The sequence below is a fragment of the Eupeodes corollae genome, chromosome 3 (genome assembly GCF_945859685.1).
Source record: "Eupeodes corollae chromosome 3, idEupCoro1.1, whole genome shotgun sequence".
Classification (NCBI taxonomy): Eukaryota; Metazoa; Arthropoda; class Insecta; order Diptera; family Syrphidae; genus Eupeodes; species Eupeodes corollae.
In genome coordinates this window covers 85,389,419-85,410,981 of record NC_079149.1, presented here as the reverse complement: position 1 = coordinate 85,410,981, position 21,563 = coordinate 85,389,419, and the positions used below count along the sequence as shown (strand labels likewise).

At 35.1% G+C, this 21,563-nt stretch overlaps 1 protein-coding gene across 1 annotated transcript in view; it reads left to right on the top strand.

Moving 5' to 3' along the window:
- LOC129948896 (kinesin-like protein KIF14) overlaps positions 1-21,563 on the top strand; it is a 106,198-nt gene that overhangs the window by 82,174 nt on the left and 2,461 nt on the right. The window contains exons 2-4 of the mRNA XM_056060046.1: positions 18,230-18,843; positions 18,916-19,102; positions 20,489-20,827. Of these exons, the coding sequence (XP_055916021.1) occupies positions 18,230-18,843; positions 18,916-19,102; positions 20,489-20,827 (1,140 nt within the window). The remainder of the gene's footprint in view (positions 1-18,229; positions 18,844-18,915; positions 19,103-20,488; positions 20,828-21,563) is intronic.

Here is a 21,563-nt window from a genome sequence, read left to right as displayed (position 1 = left end):
GGGCCTACAAAAAATAAAAGCCTTACTGAACATACTATAGTGGGTCGGCCAAATTACTTCTTTTTTTTAAAAAAAGGTTTAAAAACATCGAGTGTAGCTTCGGCTGTGGGGCACGTATCGCCGTCCTGTTGAAACCAAATGTTGCCAACAATATCCTCCTCGTTTTGTGAACAAAAATTCGGTGAACATGGCTCGATAACGATCGCCATTGACTGTAACGGCCACTCCTTGCTCATTTAAAAAAAAAAATTGCCCAATTATGCCACTGTATCGGGTTTTCAATGTATGCGTGCGGGTTTTCTGTGCCCGAAATGCGACAATTTTGCTTGTTAACATATCTGCCAAGATTAAAATGAGCTTCATCTGAAAAGATGATTTTTTTGGCAAAATCGGCATCTTTTCTAAGCCTTTTTCAGGCGTATAGACACCATATTCGTTCAGCGGAAGGTTAAAACTAATTATCTCTCAAATAAGACATGAGCTAAGGTGTTACCATTCACGAAATAAGCACTAGTTGAAAAAAAAGTTAGATGGTGGACCCTATATAAGCCGGCTGTTCGTTGCACTTTGCTGAGTTTGTCACAGCTTGTTGCTTCGTCCAGCGCAGTGGACCGTAGTACTACTCCATTTCTAAGTATCGGCCTTATAATCGAGATATGGGTTTGTAGACTCCTTTTACTACCAATATCTTTTTACAAGGGAAAAGGGCCTCTGGTATGTATGTACATTGTACATAGCATACGTTAAAACAGTGATCTTGGTCAAAATGTTAGGCTTTCATACACTTAAGTTTTGCCTTCTCACCATTTATAAAATTATAAATTTTGTTACACTGGTTGTTTATTTTTTGTAAACAACTTGACGTGCGAATTGTATATAAAAAAAAAACACTTTTTTAATAATTTAGTGATAACAAATCTTATCTGACTTTTCGTGCTTAAAATCTACTCGTAGAACATGTCAATTTTATATAAATTAAAAATAAAATTAAAAATACAACTAAAAATGTACGTTAACCGAAGTAAGTAAAAGAGTAGTTTTATAAAACTAAAAAAATATTGTTCGATACTTTAAAACACAAAAATCGCATGAAACATTTCTGAGAAGTCTTTTTTCAAATTGTCCCATTTTGTCATTCCTGCGAACGAATGTGAAAAGGTGTACGATAGAGATGTGGTAGAGGGTTTAACATATATTTAGTTCGGGATTTTCTGAAACAAACGAAGATAAGACAACAAATCCTCAAGATGGAGTAAACTGAAGCAGCGTTTTTGAATAGGTTGGTGGAGGCGTGTACTTCAACGTTTTCGTTTTCACAATCACTGTAGCGTGTTTCAATAAGAACTTCTGGCCATCAAAAAAGCCTTCCCTTAGATCCGAGAAAACGTGATATCGACTACCTTTATGTGTACGCATCTTCTTATGCTAAACGATCATTGCGGTTCGAAGATTGCGCATTAGGTCTGTTGTAGGAATCTCTACAGGACACTTGTTAATAACAAGGCATGCTTTTCGACTTGGAGCTCCTGCAAACGTTTTTTGCAAAAGCTGCGTCTTTGAAGAAGAAAAGGAGACAGTGTCTCACTTTTTATGTTAATGTCCTGCCCTCTCTCAAAGACGAAGACTCCACCTTGGAGACTTACTACTATTAACCCTAAGAGCCCTAGAAAACGGGAATGACCTTAATATGGTCTCGACTGACTCCAGTGCGTTTCACAATTGTTTTTATAATCTTACTAGCTGACCCGACAAACGTTGTTTTGTCATATAAATAATTTCTAGAGAATATTTTGTTAGAAATAAATAACTTAATAACTTATTGTAAGTGTGTAAGGATGTGGTATATAAGTGGGAGAGGTATAGAGCACTGTAAACGGTGACAAAATATTAAAATAACAAATCAACAAACAGACAGACATCGTTTGGCCTTGAGACTTATTGATAGTCATTGCAAATGCCAATTTTATTGGAAATTGAAGGCGTTTGAATTAAATTGGCACATCTGTGGGAATTATAGGGATTAGAGGTAATAATATATTTTCACCTTGGAATTTGCCATGGCTTTGATAAATTTGTTCTTTAATTTTTTAATTACAAATCGCGTGCCGTTGCCCAACCGTGGTAGGCTCAAAAAAACAAAAAAAATTACCGAAGATCCAACCGTCAGTTGTAAATTGTGCGGTTAATTTAATGAGTTCAAAAGGTTTGTATGACACCAAGTCCCCTGGTAACACATGTTGATCTTGAGATTTCATTCGTTGACATCCACATTTTTTGCTGCTAAAATTGTTCTTTCAGCCGGCCACTCATGATATTGCATATTGCTTGTGTACATCAAGAAATATCTAATCAATAATCGTGCTGAAATCGACCGGTAATTTTATGCAAGCAGTTTCATCTGTAGTAACTTTTCCGTAGCCTAAATCTAACAGTTGTTTTGAGAATGTTTCAGCGGATGTATCTTGAAGCATTTGAACACGCATATTTACTTTCAGTTGTACTGGCGATGATTTTAATCAAAAATCATTGATCTCATTAGCGTACGTTGAACGCAGAATTACGGGAAGTGTTTGTCTGAAATCACCTGAAAAGAATGCCGCCAAATAGTCAGCCGTTCTTTTGTATATCTTTCAATGTCCCGTTCAAAGCCTCAACCGAATGTTTGTTTGACATAGTGTTTTCATCCCAGATGATAATTTTACGCTGTTTCAGCACTGTGGCCATGGATGATTTGTTTTTTATATTGCCGGGGGTTATATGGAATATTTAGTGGCAGTTTAAATACTGAATGGAGTGTTCTGCCTCCATCCAATAAAGTTGACGCAATCTCAGAAGATGCAACAGCCAATGCGATACCACTATTTGATCGTGTTTAAATGTTTTGCAGTTCCACCTACTTACTTACTTAAGGTGGCGCTACAGTCCGGGCGGACTTGGCCTCAACCAACATGCGTCTCCAGCCAGCTCGGTACCTAGCTACCTGTCTCCAGTTTCGCACGCAAAGTTGGTTGAGGTCCTCTCCCACCTGGGTGCGCCACTGAGTCGCGGTTTTCCTCTACTGCGCCGTCCCTCGGGATTTGGTTCGAAAACCTTCCGGGCTGAAGCGTTGATGTCCATTCGCTCTACATGACCTAGCCATCTAAGCCGTTGGACTTTAATTCTGCTAACTATGTCAGTTTCGCTGTACAATCCGTACGGTTCGTCGTTATATTTTCTTCCCATTCTCCATCTAAGCGTACGGGACCGAAAATCACCCGAAGAATTTTTCTCTCGAAGCATCCTAAGAAGCTCTCATCTTTCTTTGGCAGGGTCCAGGCCTAAGCGCCATAAATGAGAACCGGGATGATGAGTGTCTTATAGATGGTGATTTTAGATGCTCAAAAGAGGACTTTACTTCTCAATTGCCTTCTAAGTCCAAAGAAGCAGCGATTTGCAAGAGTTATTCTTCGTTTGATTTCAGCGCTGGTGTCGTTGTCTGTGTTAATAGCGGTGCCTAGGTAGACAATGTCCTTAACTACCCCAAAGTTATAACTGTCCATGTTGACGTTTTGTCCAACACGTCGTTGTTCATTGTCCTTTTTTGATGACAGCATATACTTGGTCTTGCCCTCATTGATCACTAAACCCATCTTCTTCGCTTCCGTCGCAATGCTCAAAAACGCTCCACTGACATCACGCTTTGATCTTCCAATTATGTCAATATCATCTGCGTATCCGAGTAATTGGATGGACCATTGGAAGATTGTGCCTCTAGTGTTGACGGTTGAGTTTTGCACAATTCTTTCCAGAACGATGTTGAAGAAGTCGCATGACAGTGCAGTTACACCTGGTGCATCCAAAACAAAGAATGCACCTTGTCCTGTTGAAACTGGGGGCATGATGTGGTCATAAATGGTTCTTTGTTCTTCATTAATTAGTGGGACATTGCGAGCAACAATCGATTGAATTCAATGCTATTAAATAAGATGCATTTCGATTTTATTAAAAAAGACTGAGGGGTAAGTTGGCAGTGATAATGCAAAGATCCTCAATAGCAATCAATGCTTCATTGCACATAGCGTCACTGAACACTATCGTAAGAACGTTGCACCATGTACGATGTTGATGCAATTAAACCATAGCACTTAGGAATATAAAATATAGATAAAAACCTATTCTCAGACCTACCGAATGTAAACGGAGATTTTTTAAGAGCTTGAGAACTTTAAAAAAAAAAAACGCATAAAACTTGTAAAATCTCATCGATTCTTTATTTGAAACGTTAGATTGGTCCATGACATTTACTTTTTGAAGATAATTTCATTTAAATGTTGACCGCGGCTGCGTCTTAGGTGGTCCATTCGGAAAGTCCAATTTTGGGTAACTTTTTCGAGCATTTCGCCGGAATAGCCCGAATTTCTTCGGAAATGTTGTCTTCCAAAGCTGGAATAGTTGCTGGCTTATTTGTGTAGACTTTAGACTTGACGTAGCCCCACAAAAAATAGTCTAAAGGCGTCAAATCGCATGATCTTGGTGGCCAACTTACCGGTCCATTCCTTGAGATGAATTGTTCTCCGAAGTTTTCCCTCAAAATGGCCATAGAATCGCGAGCTGTGTGGTATGTAGCGCCATCTTGTTGAAACCACATGTCAACCAAGTTCAGTTCTTCCAGTTTTGGCAACAAAAAGTTTGTTAGCATTGAACGATAGCGATCGCCATTCACCGTAACGTTGCGTCCAACAGCATCTTTGAAAAAATACGGTCCAATGATTCCACCAGCGTACAAACCACACCAAACAGTGCATTTTTCGGGATGCATGGGCAGTTCTTGAACGGCTTCTGGTTGCTCTTCACTCCAAATGTGGCAATTTTGCTTATTTACGTAGCCATTCAACCAGAAATGAGCTCCATCGCTGAACAAAATTTGTCGATAAAAAAGCGCATTTTCTGCCAACTTTTCTAGGGCCCATTCACTGAAAATTCGACGTTGTGGCAGAACGTTCGGCTTCAGTTCTTGCACGAGCTGTATTTTATACGGTTTTACACCAAGATCTTTGCGTAAAATCTTCCATGTGGTCGAATAACACAAACCCAATTGCTGCGAACGGCGGCGACGAATCGACATTTCACGGTCTTCAGCAACACTCTCAGAAACAGACGCAATATTCTCTTCTGTACGCACTGTACGCATTCGTGTGGTTGGTTTAATGTCCAATAAAGTAAACTGAGTGCGAAACTTGGTCACAATCGCATTAATTGTTTGCTCACTTGGTCGACTATGTAGACCATAAATCGGACGTAAAGCGCGAAACACATTTCGAACCGAACACTGATTTTGGTAATAAAATTCAATGATTTGCAAGCGTTGCTCGTTAGTAAGTCTATTCATGATGAAATGTCAAAGCATACTGAGCATCTTTCTCTTTGACACCATGTCTGAAATCCCGCGTGATCTGTCAAATACTAATGCATGAAAATCCTAACCTCAAAAAAATCACCCTTTATATGCAACATTTCATTGAACTTGGTTAAGCGGTTTCAGAGGCTTATGGCCACTAACACTGTGACAGGAGAATTTTATATATTAGATAGGCTTCAAACTCTTCTCCTAATTTTGAATCTCTTTTCAAAACTTTAGATATTTCTTACCTTGAATATCGTTTATATTATGTCCGATTTATAATTTTCCTTAGACCTTCAAGTAATTCATGTCAAAAATAATAATAATTATTATTTTCAGATATTTTTTTACAGACAAAAATAAAATGCCTTAAACATGCAAACTATTACTCAAACGACTCGTCAACTTGTTTTTTAATGACTTTCCTTAATACTGACTCTGGACTCTCAAACCCGAATACATTCCATAGACAAGTCTTACATAGATTGAAGTTTCTGGTTGTGCGTCGTCGTCGTCGGACAAGTACTACCTTGAATGTAGAAAAGAACGGGCAGAGAAGTTCCTGATTATTATTTCATCTTAACTCACGTCGTTATATAAGGACATTTAAAAAAAAGACCTTATGTTGAAAAATCGGTAGTTAAGTAAAAAAGAAATCAACCTTTTCGGTAGTAAATCTTATAATTCATTTAAGAAATTTTTAAACAATAAAAGAAAGTATACATTTAAACCTTTTAGGCTGTTTAACTGGTTTTGTGAAGTGTTTTTATAAATTAAATACAAAAATAAAAAGCGGATTTCCTGTAATTTATTTTGTCTTTCGGTTTGCAGTACAAGTGCAATATATCTATGGTGACCAGACCATCGGTCCCGTATTTTCATTCAGAGACAGTAGTGTAAATGTTTGTAGTTCAAGTCGTTGTGAAGGTATTTTTCCTTAAAAATAAGTATTTTTTTCTTTTAAAATATTCTTTGTATATTCAACCTGGCTTAAGAAGCTGTCAAAGTTGCATTTTTAATTCTAGCAGATCAGTTAAAAAAAGTGTAAAGAACCTGTAATCTATTTTGCTTTGATTTGATGGAATTTCGATTAAGTAAACCTTCATAATTTTTTACTGCCCACAAATAATCTAATAGACTAAAAACAAAAACAAAAACAAAACCTAATCAATAAAAGAACTATTCTGTATTTTTTAATCCGACATTAGTTAAAGGTGAAATCATTTGTTTAAAAAAAGAAGCATATGTATTATGATAACAATTTAAACTTTATCTCTAACACACACACAAAACATAATTCTCACCCAGTTTTCTGAAACTATAATCAAACAAATACACTCCGCTTCAACTGAATACGTACACAAATCTTTTACAAACTACTCCATTAAGACTTTAAGGAATTAATTATCAAAAATCAACCCCTAGTATTTCTTTCGAACACTTGCAAAGCTTTCTACTAGGAAGAATTTCATACTTTTTTGAATTAACTGTATAGGTGTAAAAATTAAAATTGTTATCGGATTGGAATAAAACAAGTTTCTGTTAAGTTTGGTAGTTGGTGCTTAAACCTTTACTTTTGGTCATTCCGCAAGCTAGTTCAGGTATGAATCCTACAGTCTTTGGATATTATTATTATTATAAGCTTTTATTTGCCATTATTGATATTTTGTACAATATTTATTTACATTTTCTGTTTCTTTTGAATTAATTACTATATAAATTGACATAATTTTTTTTAATCAACTTTAATATGTGAGCAAAGTTTAAATAAATAAATGGATGCGTGTCAAAATTCTATGATCTGGCATAAGCCTCCCGCAATGTTGCCCAAAGGTCTCTATCTTTTACGTCATTGTACCAACTTCGTCTTTCTTTAAGCTTGCCAATTGGTCTTCTGCTTTCTGGTGGTGTCCATTTTGTAATGATTTTTATCCATCTTTGGTCCTGTATTCTAGATATATGTCCTGCCCAATTCCATTTTAGGAGTTTTGCTCGTTCAACCACGTCCGTTAAACCAGTTCTTCGTCTTATTTCTCTATTTCTCACTCTCTAGGTAATTCGTAGGTTAAGTAGTTTTCTTTCCATCTAGGTTTGGCATATTCTTATTTTGTCAAGTAAACTTGAAGTCAAGGATATAGTCTGTAACCCATACGTCATAACAGGTAGAATAGTAGAGTCGAGTATATATTTTCGTGTTTCGTCCCTTAGATTCGATTGTAATATTTGTTTTAGACTCCAAAATTGTTTCCAACTATGGGTAATGCGTCTAGAAACTTCTTTTTTCGCTTGGTTAATGAATGACTTAGTCTGTCCTAGATAAGTATAGTCTTCTACATATTCTATGTGTTCGTTATCCAGCAATATGTCATCTTTAGTATGGTTAGTCATTATCTTAGTTTTTGACTTATTGATATGAAGTCCAACTTTCTTGCATTCATTTGTCAATTCTATGAGCATATTTTGGATTTGTCCGGAAGTTGATGAAATGAGAACTTTATCATCAGCGAATCATCAGTTGCCCAAATATTGTCCACAAATATTTATTCCATATCTTCCAGTATGGCAGAGAATAATGGTGGTGACATTGGATCCTCCTGTCTTACGCCTTTCTTTATTTTTATTCGGTTTTTATTTTCGCCACGCTGTCTGTATATATATTTTCAACGTCCTTATAAAGATAGGATGAATTCCTTGGTTTGTCAACGCTGTTCATATTTCGTCAAGTTCTACTGAGTCAAATGCTTTACTGTATCTCCCCTATTAATAGCGTTGTCCAAACAGTCTTTGGATATGGTTCAACGATACCCAAGTATATGTAATAATGTTTAGATCAGATTAGAACGGCAAATTTGGGTGGAAGTGCAAATTCTGCTAATCTGTCCAGGCTTTTATTATGAGAACCCAGTTTTATGAGTCAACAAATTTTAGATTGTTTAGGAACATTTCTATGGAGTCTGGTCTAAACGGCATAAGTCCATTTTTATCAAATTTGAGTTAAGTATACAGAACTGTACAAACAAAAATTACTTTCGTTTGGCGGCGGTCTCCAAGTGCAGAGCAAAATGAAAACTAAAACCGGAATTCTATTTATTAACATTTTATTGAGCAGTTAGTACCTGGTTTTTTTCATTTCTTCAGCTATATTACTCTAGAGGCTCGCAACGGCTATATTATTTTTGTGAAGCCTATGGTCCAACTTCCAAATAGCTTCACTGGCTTCGACCAACGAGACCAGTTTCTTATTTTCCTGAGTTGAAGTTCACTGCTTGTTGTCTTCACTGCAGTTGAAGTTCACTGCTTGTCTTCATCACTTCTTGCACATCACCAATATCATCCTGAGTTTCCGATTGGATAGGCTTTAACAGTGAAAGTCCATCTTAACCGATTGAAAAGATATTCGATGGTCCTAATCGCACTTTGGGCAACGGCCTAGTCACTGATAAAGCTTCGGTTCCCATCGATCACCGAAATCAAGCATCAGTGAGCGTGGTTAGTAGAAAGATGGGGCACCGTCTCGAAACCTACCGCGTGCTGTTGTCATGTGTTCTTTCTTTCTGTTGTTCTTTCTCTTCTGTCCTTCTGTCTTGTATTAATGTCTTGTGTTGTTATCACCTTACATAGCCTTAGTTGCTCAAGGTGCTGTGTTGCTGGAAAGCCATCATGAGGAGGCAGATATGGCATATGAACGGGAAAAAAAGAGACATGATTGAAGCTCAAGAAGACCGAACGAAAGCTTGTTTTGTCTTCGATTTGCAACAATGCCTTCCAACACCAAGCTTATCCACATCAGTTGACTTTTATAAAAGGCAGCTTTAGACATTTAATCTTACCATACATGACTTATCAGATGGAAAATCGCAAAATTATGTGGCATGAAGGATTTGCAATGGGCAAATGTAATAGCTTCGTGTCTTTTTCTGAATCTTAAAAATCTTGCAACAACAATCAAATCAGTAAAGTTTTATTCAGACAGGTGTTTCTTCTGGCTGTGCAAACATCCACAATTGGAATAGAAATAGCTGAGTATACATTTTTAGTTCCTGGTCACACGCATATGGATGATTGATCTCAGCTTGTGAAATCATGTGGGAAAAAGTAAAAATTCTTGGTTCATTAATTGAAACCTGAAGAAGTTTGGAATTTTTCAAACTTTGTTGTCCAACAAAAAAAACCAAGACGGGAATATGTTTGGTTTCCAAACAATCAAATGGATAAGATATTTAAAATCAGATTCAAGAATAATGTTTTTGAAGACAACAATAAATGAAGAAAAGGATTTTCGACGTAAAAGTTTCAAACGAAGAGGAAAAAATTGGTCGAACTTTGTTTTAGAAAATGTGGTACCGCCACCTTTATCTCAAGAAAAAAATTAAAAAATTTCCCTTTTACCACTAATTCCAACAATTTTCCATGAGATATATCCAAAAATTGAAGTCGAAGGAGACGGTAAAAGACAAAGATTATGAAGAAGAAATTAGACATAAAATATCGATTTGTAAAGAAAATGTGTATATAAATAAGTTTCATAAAGCAAAAGGTGACCGTAGAAAGAAATGGTTTGGAATAAATTAACTGTTCGATAAAAAAAATGTGTCTGATACTCCTCCTTTTTTGACTTATGATTCTTAAAACATATTTGATCATGGTGACATGGCAAAAATCTTTAATGATAATGTTTTTAATATAGCTACTGATACCATCGTTAATCAAGGTATTGTTAACTCCACCTTTAAATGTTCTGAAGCTTGTATCAAAGAAAATTTTCGGTCTCGAAATTTCTTTTTCTCACCTATTTCCTCTTTTGAAATGTACAGAGCTATTCAAAATCTAAATAGTTCCTTTTCAACTACATCTAACGGTTTTTCAAATAATTTTATTAAAAAAATAAGTCTTACTATAGTTGATACCTTACTCCACTTATTTAACAAGAGTATTTATCAAGGGATTTTCCCGGATAGTTTAAAACTAGCTGAGATTACTCCAATTTAAAAAAAAAAGGGGATAAAAAAGTATTTCTAATTATAGACCTATTTCTATTTAACCGGTTTTGAATTTTTTTTTTTGAAAAAGTTGTGAAATCAATCAAGAGTTGTGAGCTTTTTAGATAGTATTTCGTTTTTCAATGATAAGCAGTTTGGGTTCAGAGCTGGAAAATCGACGGAAGATGCGCTCTTAGCCCACTGTAATTTATGAAAGTGTAAACCAAAACAAATTAACATGTGCTCTACATATCGACATAAAAATAGCTTATTAAGAAAGTTAGTGAAAGCTGGATTCCGAGGCTTGATGTTAGATTGGTATTGTTCTTACCTTAAAAATAGAAAAGAAATTGTCAAAATAGGTGGAAATTCAGTGAAGTAAAAAATGTTAACATAGGAGTCCTACAAGGTTCTGTCTTAGGTCCAATATTATTTCTTATTTATATTAATAGTATATTTGCTCTTAATTTAAAAGGTAAAGTAGTTGGCTTTGCTGATGATATAGCGTGTGTTTGTTCTAGTCCCACATTGCTTGATTTGTTTTCAAACATTCATGACTTAGAGTTATTAAGACATTGGTTTGGCAAACATAAACTCTGTAAATTTGAGTCTTCCTCTTCTTGTTTAGCATAGTTATGACTGCAAAAAAGTCCCACTAAATAGTATCTCTTGTTTTACCTCCGCAGATATACAAGCTAATGCGTTGCTAAATAATTGCTCTCCAAACTGTTTTTTTATTGAACCAGTTAGCGAATATAAATATCTTGGAATATACATTGACAGTAATATGGACTGGAAAATTCACACTCAACCATTAAAGAAATACCTACTTTCAACCACTTATATCTTGTTTCATTTGAAAAAAAAACTATGTTGTAGAAAATTAATGGAAACAAAATATTATGGGTTTGTACAATCGGAACTACAATACGATATAATCTGTTGGGATGGTTGTTTCAAAAATTTTTGGCAACCTCCTTTGGTAACGCAAAAGAACTTAATTAGAAAAATTTGGAAGAAAAGCAAATATAAACATGGTAGGTATAGGTAGGTAGGTAGAAATGGCGATCTTAAGGCAACCTATCCTGAGATCCAATTAGCGCTGTAGTGCGCCGTTTTGGTACCAAAAACTCGTTTGACCTTTGATTTAAAGGGACAGATTTATAGAGAAGCTTCATAGCGATTATGTTAGAGCCATTTTGTCGCATTGAGAAAAAAGATTAGGTCTCTAATCATCAAGTTTGTGAAGAATGCTTTTCCAAAGTATTTCATTCTAGTGTTTGCAAAAGCAGGACATTTGCAGAGGAAATGGATTATCGTTTCACTTTCTCTTTGGTCACTACAACTACGGCAAAAGGTGTTGTAAAAGATACCCAACTTCTCTGCATGAACTCCTATAGGCCAATGTCCGGTGCAAACCGCAACAATCCTGGCTATGTCTTGCCTTGGCCTGCATAGAAGATCGTTTGTACGGGTTTTATTATAGGTGGGCCATATCTTCCTAGATATAATGCAGTTGGGTAAATTGCTACACCTTCGGTTTGATTCGTAGATAGAAAAGATTTTACCCTTCATAGCATCAAGAGGAATGTTAACCATTTCGGCAAGTGAGCTATGAAGGGCCGATCCTTGTGTGGCTAGCTCGTCAGCCTGGTTATTTCCCACGATACCACTATGGCCCGGAACCCAGATCAGGGTGACACCGACGTTAATATTCAGGCTCGCAAGCTCATCGCGACATTGCTGGACCAATTTAGATGAGGATATGGCCGAGTTAATGGCTTAGACAGCTGCCTGACTGTCTGTAAAGATAGCCGCATTTCGGTTTTGGTTTGGGTTTTGTTTAAGTATCTTACATGCCTTCCTTATTGCCAGCAATTCAGCCTGAAAATCGTTAGCAAAGTCAGGAAGCCTAAAGGATTTGGCTACATTAAGGGACTCAGAAAAGATCCCAGAAGCAACTCCACACTCCATCTTTGAGCCGTCAGTAAAGATGGTTGTGTCGAAACCTATCGACACGATGTCATCCTCCCGATCTTCTCTGGATGGGAAAATAACCTTAAAACCCTTACTAAGGCTCAAAGTAGGAGTGCATTAGTCAGTGTCTACCGAGATAATATCTGAGGAAATCAACTTCGTTGTGTTGCTGTGACCATAAGGTTTTGACAACTAGCTGTTTGATTACTTCAGCCTAAAAGCGCCGCACCAAACTATGTATTTAATAAAAAGGTCGATTGGTATAAAATCCAAAATAACGTTTAATGCGTCCATTGGGCAAGTACGCATGGCGCCTGTGGTGCCCACGCAAGCTGTTCTCTGAACCCTCTTCAATATTATAGGCTTACCCTTATCAATATTATAGGCTTTAGTTTAGGGTCGAGTATAACTCCCAAATATTTTGCACTGGAAGACAATGATAGGATTTGACCGTTGAGTCGAGGTAGCGTGAAGGGCGGTACTTTAGTTTTGGTGGTAAAGAGCAACAGTTCAGTTATACTTTGGTTAACTCCTAGTCCACAACTCGTGGCCCAGCTGCTAAGTTTCTTCAAAGCTGACTCCGTGATTTCACTAATCACAGAGGTGTACTTTCCTGACACCAATAGCACCATCCGCATAGGATCACATCTCTCTAATTTAACGAGAATTGTATCCATGACCAGAAGCCATAGAAGAGGCGAAAGGACACCACCCTGGGGTGTTCCCCTACTCACGTGTTTTGTTGCGATTGTATTGGCAAAATATAAACATAGCTTTCCATTGTTTGTAAACTCTGGTATTCTTCCTCTCAAACACCATCATTTTTATAAAGTATTTTTTGTTTGAAATGACTATCTTTTAAGTCACAATATAACAGCTCACGCTTTACGCAGTAACAATAAAAACCTTGCCAAAGCTTATATCAGAAACTGAATTCCACTTAAAACACTAAAATTATTGGTTTAAACTATTGAGAACTTAAAAACGCTCATAACCAACTTATAAATTGTCATTGTACCTTTTCGGTTGACTCAAAAACAAACTTCTTCTTTAAGTATGAATTACTTTACGATTGGGCGAAAAACAAGACTCACAAACAAGACTTTGTCTCAAAATCTTAAGGGAGTAGTTTTCATCTACAGATGTCACAAAACCCTCAATATTTCTAAAAATTATAAACATCATTTTCGAAAATGTTTGTGCATATTCATTTGAAACGGAGTGTATGTATTAAAGGTGTACTCGTAGCTCTATATTTAGATGCTTAACGTTTCTATACATACATATATTGTTTATATTTACTTATCTGGTTAAGTTCATGACGTTAATTTAATATTTGATACCTCTAAAACTCGTGGTAGCAAAATAATCAAACTACTAAATATAATCAGAACACTATCAAGGGGGTCTTTCGAGTTCAGGCCAAAATTTGAAATATTCCTTGTGGCTTATCATGTCGGTCGCTCAAGTTAAATAATTATGAAACTACATAATATTTTATTTCTTCTATGATGATCTAAGTGAATTATTTTTTAATTTCTTAGATTGCTTATTTCAAATTTGTATGTTTATTTTATGTATTTTACTTGTAATCAAAAAAGCAGACCGTCCTTACTTTGCTTCGAATAATAAAAACTGTTTAACGAGAAACGGAAAAACTTTTGTAGTTTTTGTGTTTATTACATTAGTGGACAAAATAAAGGTTTTTACTCGGGAGCACAAATAAAACAATACATTACATTAAAAGATTAAACGGTCCTAAATTCGAACAAATTTTGCTATCAAATCAGGGGTGGAATGGGCTAAGGTGATAATTGACATTTTCACTAGGCAGATTCAGACGACATAAGTGACTTGAAAGTTGCCAAAAATTACCTCCCAATTAAGGCAACTTTAATTGAAAGATGACTAAAAAGTTAGTCAAGAAAAATCTCCCTAACTATCAAGTAAAGGCTACTTCTATCAAAATGACAGTTGATATTGTTTTTCATTCAACTGAAAGCTGAACTTTATTACTCTTTTTATTTATTTTTTTTTACTTTATTTAATGCTTTCTGAAAATAACTAATAATGCTTTAAGAAATAACTAATATTTCTTTACAATACAAAATACAAATCATGGTGGACTTGTAGCTTGTCTGAGGAGTGTTTTGAAGACAGTAATTTTGTTGGTACTTTTTTGTACTATGAACTAAACGTAGAGATTTGTGAAGTAAAGTTCTGAATTTGAAATTTATGTCACTTGAAAAATTAACTAGCTGCCTTGGTCAAAATGTACGTTCAAAGAATGAAGTTGACTGCAAATGAAGTCCCTTATGTTGGTTGAACCCAATGGCGGATCCAAGGGGGGGGGGGGGGGGGGGGTCGTAGGGGTCACGACCCCCTGGGAGATCATTTGTTTGCTTTTTTCGTAGGAATTCCCTTCAATTCAAAACTAATCGTATTGCGTTAATGGATTTGACCCCCATTATATTTTGAATCATTTATTTTGTGTATATGAAAACAACATTTGTATTTTACTTCCTTAAATTTTATTGCTAAAAGTACTACTTTTGACTGAAAATTGGACCAAGAATATAATATGAATCGGATATTCAGCCTTATTCCAAAAACACAGCACAAATTCATCAAGTTTTGACCAATTGACGATCCAGGGGGGGGTCACATGAGCCAAAAAGCTTATACAGCTAAGTTGTATAAGTAAGGATTTCATCTATAGATTTATTAGTAATTTAACGAAATGCTCCAAAGAGTGGTTTGCGGTCGAAAACAACTCAAATTTTAATGTTCGCTCAGTTTAGAATTTGAAAAAAACTTTAGATATGCTTTAAATTATTTCATAAAAATTGTTTCTAAGAAAAAGAACAAATATTCCGGTTCTTAAGAAGAAACCTTGAATAAGTTATCATGAATTTTATATTAAGCTGCCTTTGAATTCCTTAAACTAGCCTTCAATTTTATTATTACATTTTTTGACACACATAAATAGTGATTATTGAAGTGATTACATATAAGAACTATATAGCAAGTCTTGCAAATATGACATTACGACGGTATAGAATCCGAAAAAAATGGGTACCCCGATTCCTTTCGTCTGTCTGTCTTTCCTGGCACCAACAGTAGAAACAATTGTGTTGATTGAAATTAAGATTTTCAGCCGATTAGTGTAAGGCGTTTTTTTCATTAACAGCAGTCCTCACACACATTTTTTGGTTCAAGATGTGATTTTTCTAAGACTTTCTCTAAATTTTGGGTTCTTAATTTGGCTTCTTTCTACAAGAAAAACATATTTTCGTATTGCTCCAGAAGGGTACCATTCAAAAAATCTTAATTTTGTTTTTAAGTTTTCTCAAGAACTAATGGAACGATTTCAAAATTCTTCTCTTCCTGTGCAAGATCTCGTCAATGATCAAATTGATGATGATTTTTTATAAAATTATTTTTAATAAAATACTAAACTAAAAACTTGATATTTCAGGGACAACATTTTTTGAAGAAATTTTAATGTAAAATGTTCATATGCTTATACCAAAAAATTTCTTAAGACAAAATTTAAAATGACTTTCGAAAAAAATAGGTTAATCTAGATTTTTTGAGAAAAACTTATTTTGCAGGTACATTTTTAAATCTTAAAATATAGGGAATATTAAAACAGACTTTTTGGAAGAAATTATCAAGTTCGTGCGTTTCATTTCTTTCAAAATTCGTTTTCTGTTGAATACAAAAGATTTTAAAAAGTTAATTAAATCTACTTTTGAAGTGAATTTTTCTTTGGATGCTTTAGAACTAAGATTCAAACTAGAATTTCAATAATACAAATGTCCCAAAAAAATCAAGTGACACTTTTGTTAAATTAATGGCTAAGTGAAAAACATAATAAAAGTTTCATCAAATCAAATGGGGGGGCGCAACAGTCCGTTGTGAACCAGGGCCTAGTGACTTACAACTCTCAACCATTCCTGTGTGCGAGTACTGTTGTCAGGAATGGAAGGGACCTACAATTTAATGCCGAATCCGAACGGCTAGTTTTGAGAAAGCACTTTTTCATGACAAGAATTACTCTTGAAGGATTTGTCAATTCCTCGCAAGAGGCAGTACCCGCGAAAATTAATTTTTTTGAATTAAGGTGGCACAGACAGGGATTGAACCCAAGACCCCTTGCATGGCAGTCCAACGCACTAACCATCATGCCATGGATACTACAAAAGTCCCCCTAAAAGTTTCATATCTTTTGATATAAAAGCTTTGAAATGTAATTTGTGAGTACTACAAAAATGTTCTTCCCAACTTATTTTTTTTACTTACCTTACTTTTTTTAAATCTAATTTTTTTAGAGAATTTATGTACTTAAATGCAACTATTTTCTTGAATTTGAAAATCAAACCTGTTTGTCTCTACAATTTTTAAGTTTTTTTTGACGCCTTTATAAGATCAAAATACGAGTAAGCAGATTGATAACGATAGTAATAAGAGACTCCCGGAGATTGATTTCGAAAGAACTACATCAAAAAAAGCCCGACATTTTTACATATCAGATCCTCTCTCATTTTCTGGATATTTAAATTTTTGCAGCGTTCTTTGCATTAATAGAAATGAAAACAAGAAAAGTTCGTTTTGTTTTTGGAAAAAAGTAACGTTTTAAAACAATTTCCTACATTTCTGCGCGAAATGCACCAAAAACCCTCTAAACTATTGTATTTTAGCTCTAAAATATGGCAAAAATATAGTAAGACCATACCTTGCTGGACAACAATGTTCTAAATAATTTGATAACAAAAGTGGTCATTTTAGCAATTATTAAATTTTGTTAGGATCCTTTACAAAACATTGAAGAACATTTTCAAGCGCTGAGTAAAAACTCATCTAACTGTGTGACCCCCCCCTGATGAAAAGTCTGGATCCGCTCTTGGTTGAACATGTCCATTTTCATCCGTCTGTGTAAAATTATTCAACGCAATTCGATTGAATGGTAAAATTTTAAATTGATTCCTATAAAACATCTAAATAAAAGCTAAGCTAACCAAGTCGTTTGTGTAAGCGTCTGGTAGCTCTATTCGGAATACACATATTTGCTTGAAAACGACTATCACGTTTATTTGATTGTCAATTATCAACAATCAGCTTAGCCGATTCCATCCCAGGTTTTTAAAATCAACAAACAATCAAAACCGAAGTTTTTAAGTTTAAGTTGAAATAAAAATTATCACTTAACAATTATTGTATGAACATTTTTCAAAGTACACATCTTTTTGTTCTAGATACAATTTCCATCATTTTCGTATCCCATTTAGTTTTTGAAAATTCTCATTCTTTTTGAGTCTATATGAAGTTTTTAGAAAACCTTGAATTTGAAACTCTCATAGCTTTTGCTGATTTCTAATCCGAACTTTAATTTTAACTATTTGCTCAAGTTTTAAAAATAACCGTTGTCGATATGCATAATTTTTTTTTTACATGTTTCAAAACCTAGGAATAGTAGAATTTTTAAGACAACATTTTCATTACAAGAACCAAGCTTACTTTTAAATCGTTTCGCCTTTTTCTGTTGAAACCCGTTTTAGTATAAATAGTTAGCAGAAGAAATCTAACAACTTATAAGGATTTTTCGTATACCATTTGTAATAATATAAATATTTCAACTGAATATTGAATAAAGGAGGTAAACGGTTTTTATTGAAAAAACCTACTTCACAAGTTTAAGTGGCCTTAAAAAGCCTTATTTCGAATTTCTCAAAATCCTGACGTGAAATATTAATTAAGACGGATTTGAACTAAGGACTTTTTGGAAAAGTATATTTTATTCTTGTCGACCAGTGTTATTGTTCGATTGAGTCCCATCCAGCAGAATAAGAAACCACTTTTTCAGTAAACAAATTATTTTCTATACTTTTAGGAGAGCCTCGGAGGAAATTCCAAGACTTTGATGTTAGCAACTATATCACCTGCCAGTATACATATTGATGAAACTCTTGCCACATTACGTTATGCTTGCCAAGCACGTACAATAATCAATCGGGTTAAAGTAAATGAAGATCCACAGGATAAAATTATCCGAGAACTGCGTGCCGAAGTTGAAAGGCTTCAAGCTCTGCGGCAAGATTATGAACGTCAAAAGCGTCATTCGGCATCGAACATGGCTCCAACTCGAAAAATAATTATTGAAACTTCCGTGGATGAGAGTGAAGTAGAAGCCCTGCGACAACAATTGGCCGAAACAGAAAAACAACTTAATCGGGCCCAGAAATCCTGGATGGAACGTTTGAAGGAAGCTGAAGATCAAAGAAAATCCGAACTAAGATTGTTAAAAAGAAAGGGTTTAGCTATGGAGCTATCTACAGAACAAAAACAAGCCTGTTTAGTTAATTTGACTGCAGATCCAATATTATCGGGCACCTTATTCTATATCTTGCCACCTGGGACTGTTAAAATTGGTCGAACTAGAACATCAATATATTGCAGTCAACCAGACATAGTACTAGATGGACCGCTTGTTGGCTATCATCATTGGTAAGCTTGATAATTCAAAGAAAAGTATTAAATTTTCATAGGAAATAAATTATATATATTTTGACTTTTCAGCACGATCGACAATAAAAGTGGAAAACTTTACATAACTCCTGACAATGAGGAGTTTGAAACATACTTGAATGGAGAATTAGTCACCGCATCGATGCAAATGTTTCACGGGGATCGGTTGGTCATTGGTGGATCTCATTACTTTCGAATATCCAATCCCTTCTGTTCGAAGCGAAGGAGTAAGAGTTTGGTAAGATTGATTAATAAATTAAAGTACCTATTGCTTTTTGTATATTTTCATCTAAAGGGTTTTAGTTATCTCTCAAAAAATAGAACTACTCATTGGATTAGTAATTACTAATAACCTTTCGAATCATTCAATACAAGTTGTATTGGATGGATTCAAGTTTGAAAACCACAAAATAAATGCTGGTGTGCCCCAGGGCTCTGTTTTATCTTCAACACTCTTTCTCATTTTTATTAAAGATCTTCTGTCTGCAACTTCTAATCCAATACATTGTTTCGCTGACGATATTACTCTTAGCTTTTCATATTCGTTTTCAGAATTACATCCCTCACCTTCAAATGTGGAACTGCAACTACAAAGTATGATAAGTTCATTAAATTCTGATCTAAAGAGCATTGTACAATGGGAAATAAAAAACCGCGTGGAATTTAATGCTTCCAAAACCCAATATTGTCTTGTATCGTTAAAGCGAGATATACCCCCCCTGGCATTATCAATAGATGGCACTTGCGTCGAGGAGACTGTACATCTCGGTATGCGTATCACCAACCACCTTTTGTGGAACGATCACATACGCGATGTCGCCAAAACTGCCGCAAGATGTTTGGGTTTTCTAAGGCGATGCAAGAAGTTTTTCTCTCCCTCTGATCTGGATGTTATTGACAAGACACGTCCAAAGCTTGAGTATAACTCTGGTGCTCCTGCAACTTACTTAAACCTCTTGGACAGTATTGAACGTAGAGCATTTAGATTGATTGGTGATAATATCATCGTAGAATCATTTACGTCGCTCGAACATCGTCGTAAAGTTTCCTGTCTCACCCTCTTTTACCGTTATTTTAACGGTTGATGCTCTCGAGAAATAGCCAGCTGCATTTCTCCCCCTAAACAGTTCAAACGTAATACTCGCACTTCTAGGAATGCTCATCAGTATATCCTCGAGCCCAACTTCGGTCGTACCGTCAAGTACAGAGATTCGTTCTTTAACCGTACTACGCGAATGTGGAATTCCTTACCACACTCTGTCTTTCCCAGCCATTGCAATATTCAGGGATTCAAAACCAATGTGCATCGACACCTCCTTTCAACCCCTCTCTCCCTTTCCTAGTGCTCACACTATGTCTGCATAATAAGAGAAGTAATATCCCTTTAAGTGTGCGCTTATAAAAGAAAAAAACTAATTTAAGATCATTAATGTGTGTTACACTATACAAACATTAAGAAAATAAGTCGGCGTTAAGTCAGCCAAAAATAAATAACATTTAACCTCTATAAATTATTTGCGACCCTCACTTACTGCCCTTATAGTTTAAAACTTTGATTATTCATAATCCTTCTAATTAGTTTCAATTAAAGCCTTATTTATCTGTATTAAATGTATCTCTATAGGTAGTCGACTTCCAATTGGCACATCAAGAAATTTTACATAAGCAAGAACAACAGCTACGACGTGAATTGGATGAAGAAAAACGTGTTGCCTTATCACAAATTGAAATGGAACGAGCTGCTAACGAACGCAACTACAAAGAACGTATGGAAATGTTAGAACTTGAACAATTCAAATTCAAATGTAACAAAGAATTACTTGAGACTGAGAAAAAAGCTTTAAAAGAAGAAACCGAAGATCAATTTGTTTACACACCATCGTATAAGTCAACTTTGCTCGATGACATTAATCGAATTATGCAGCATCCCAGTGAGGAAAGTCTTCACAAAACACAGCTTATGGTAAGTAAAATTATGAGTTTCATGTCTTTTTTTTTAAGATTTAAATTCATTTCATTTCTTTCTTCAAACGTATTAGCTTTGTTTTGTTTTCACATAAAAGAGAAGTTAAGATTCTCCTTAAATTGTGTTCTTAAATAGGTTTTATTGTTTCCGTCGACTTAATTCAGTTGGACGTATATAGATTGATTTGATCGAACAGATTAATTTAAATGCGAACCACGATGTTTGTTTAAGATTCGTGGTGCTAATTGACCACCTGCAATCTCTCAATAAGGAATGGAAATGTTCGTAAATAGATTGAAAGCTCGTTAAGTATATACAATTGTGTTCATAAAAATAGCAGTGCTCTGCAAATAAAACAACAAGGCCTTCAATATCAACGTTATAATATATTTCATTAAGCTTCTAATAACAAACTAAAATATTTTATTCATAATAACAGAAAATAAGTATTATCGACTTTTTACCGTTAGCTTTGGCACAGTAAAAACGGTTGGCTGTTCATAAAAATAGCAGTGCATGACAAAGTACTGGATCTATTACGTAAGAAGTAAGACAAACTGTAATAAGTTATATGGAAGTATACAAATAATGTTAGTTTACAATTAGTACTTTGTTGCATAACCATTGTTTTTTATGACTGCTTCGCATCTACGTGGCATCGAGTTCACTAAAACCTGACACCTCTCGACTTTTATTGCGTTCCACGAATCACGCACTGCTTAACACATTTCTT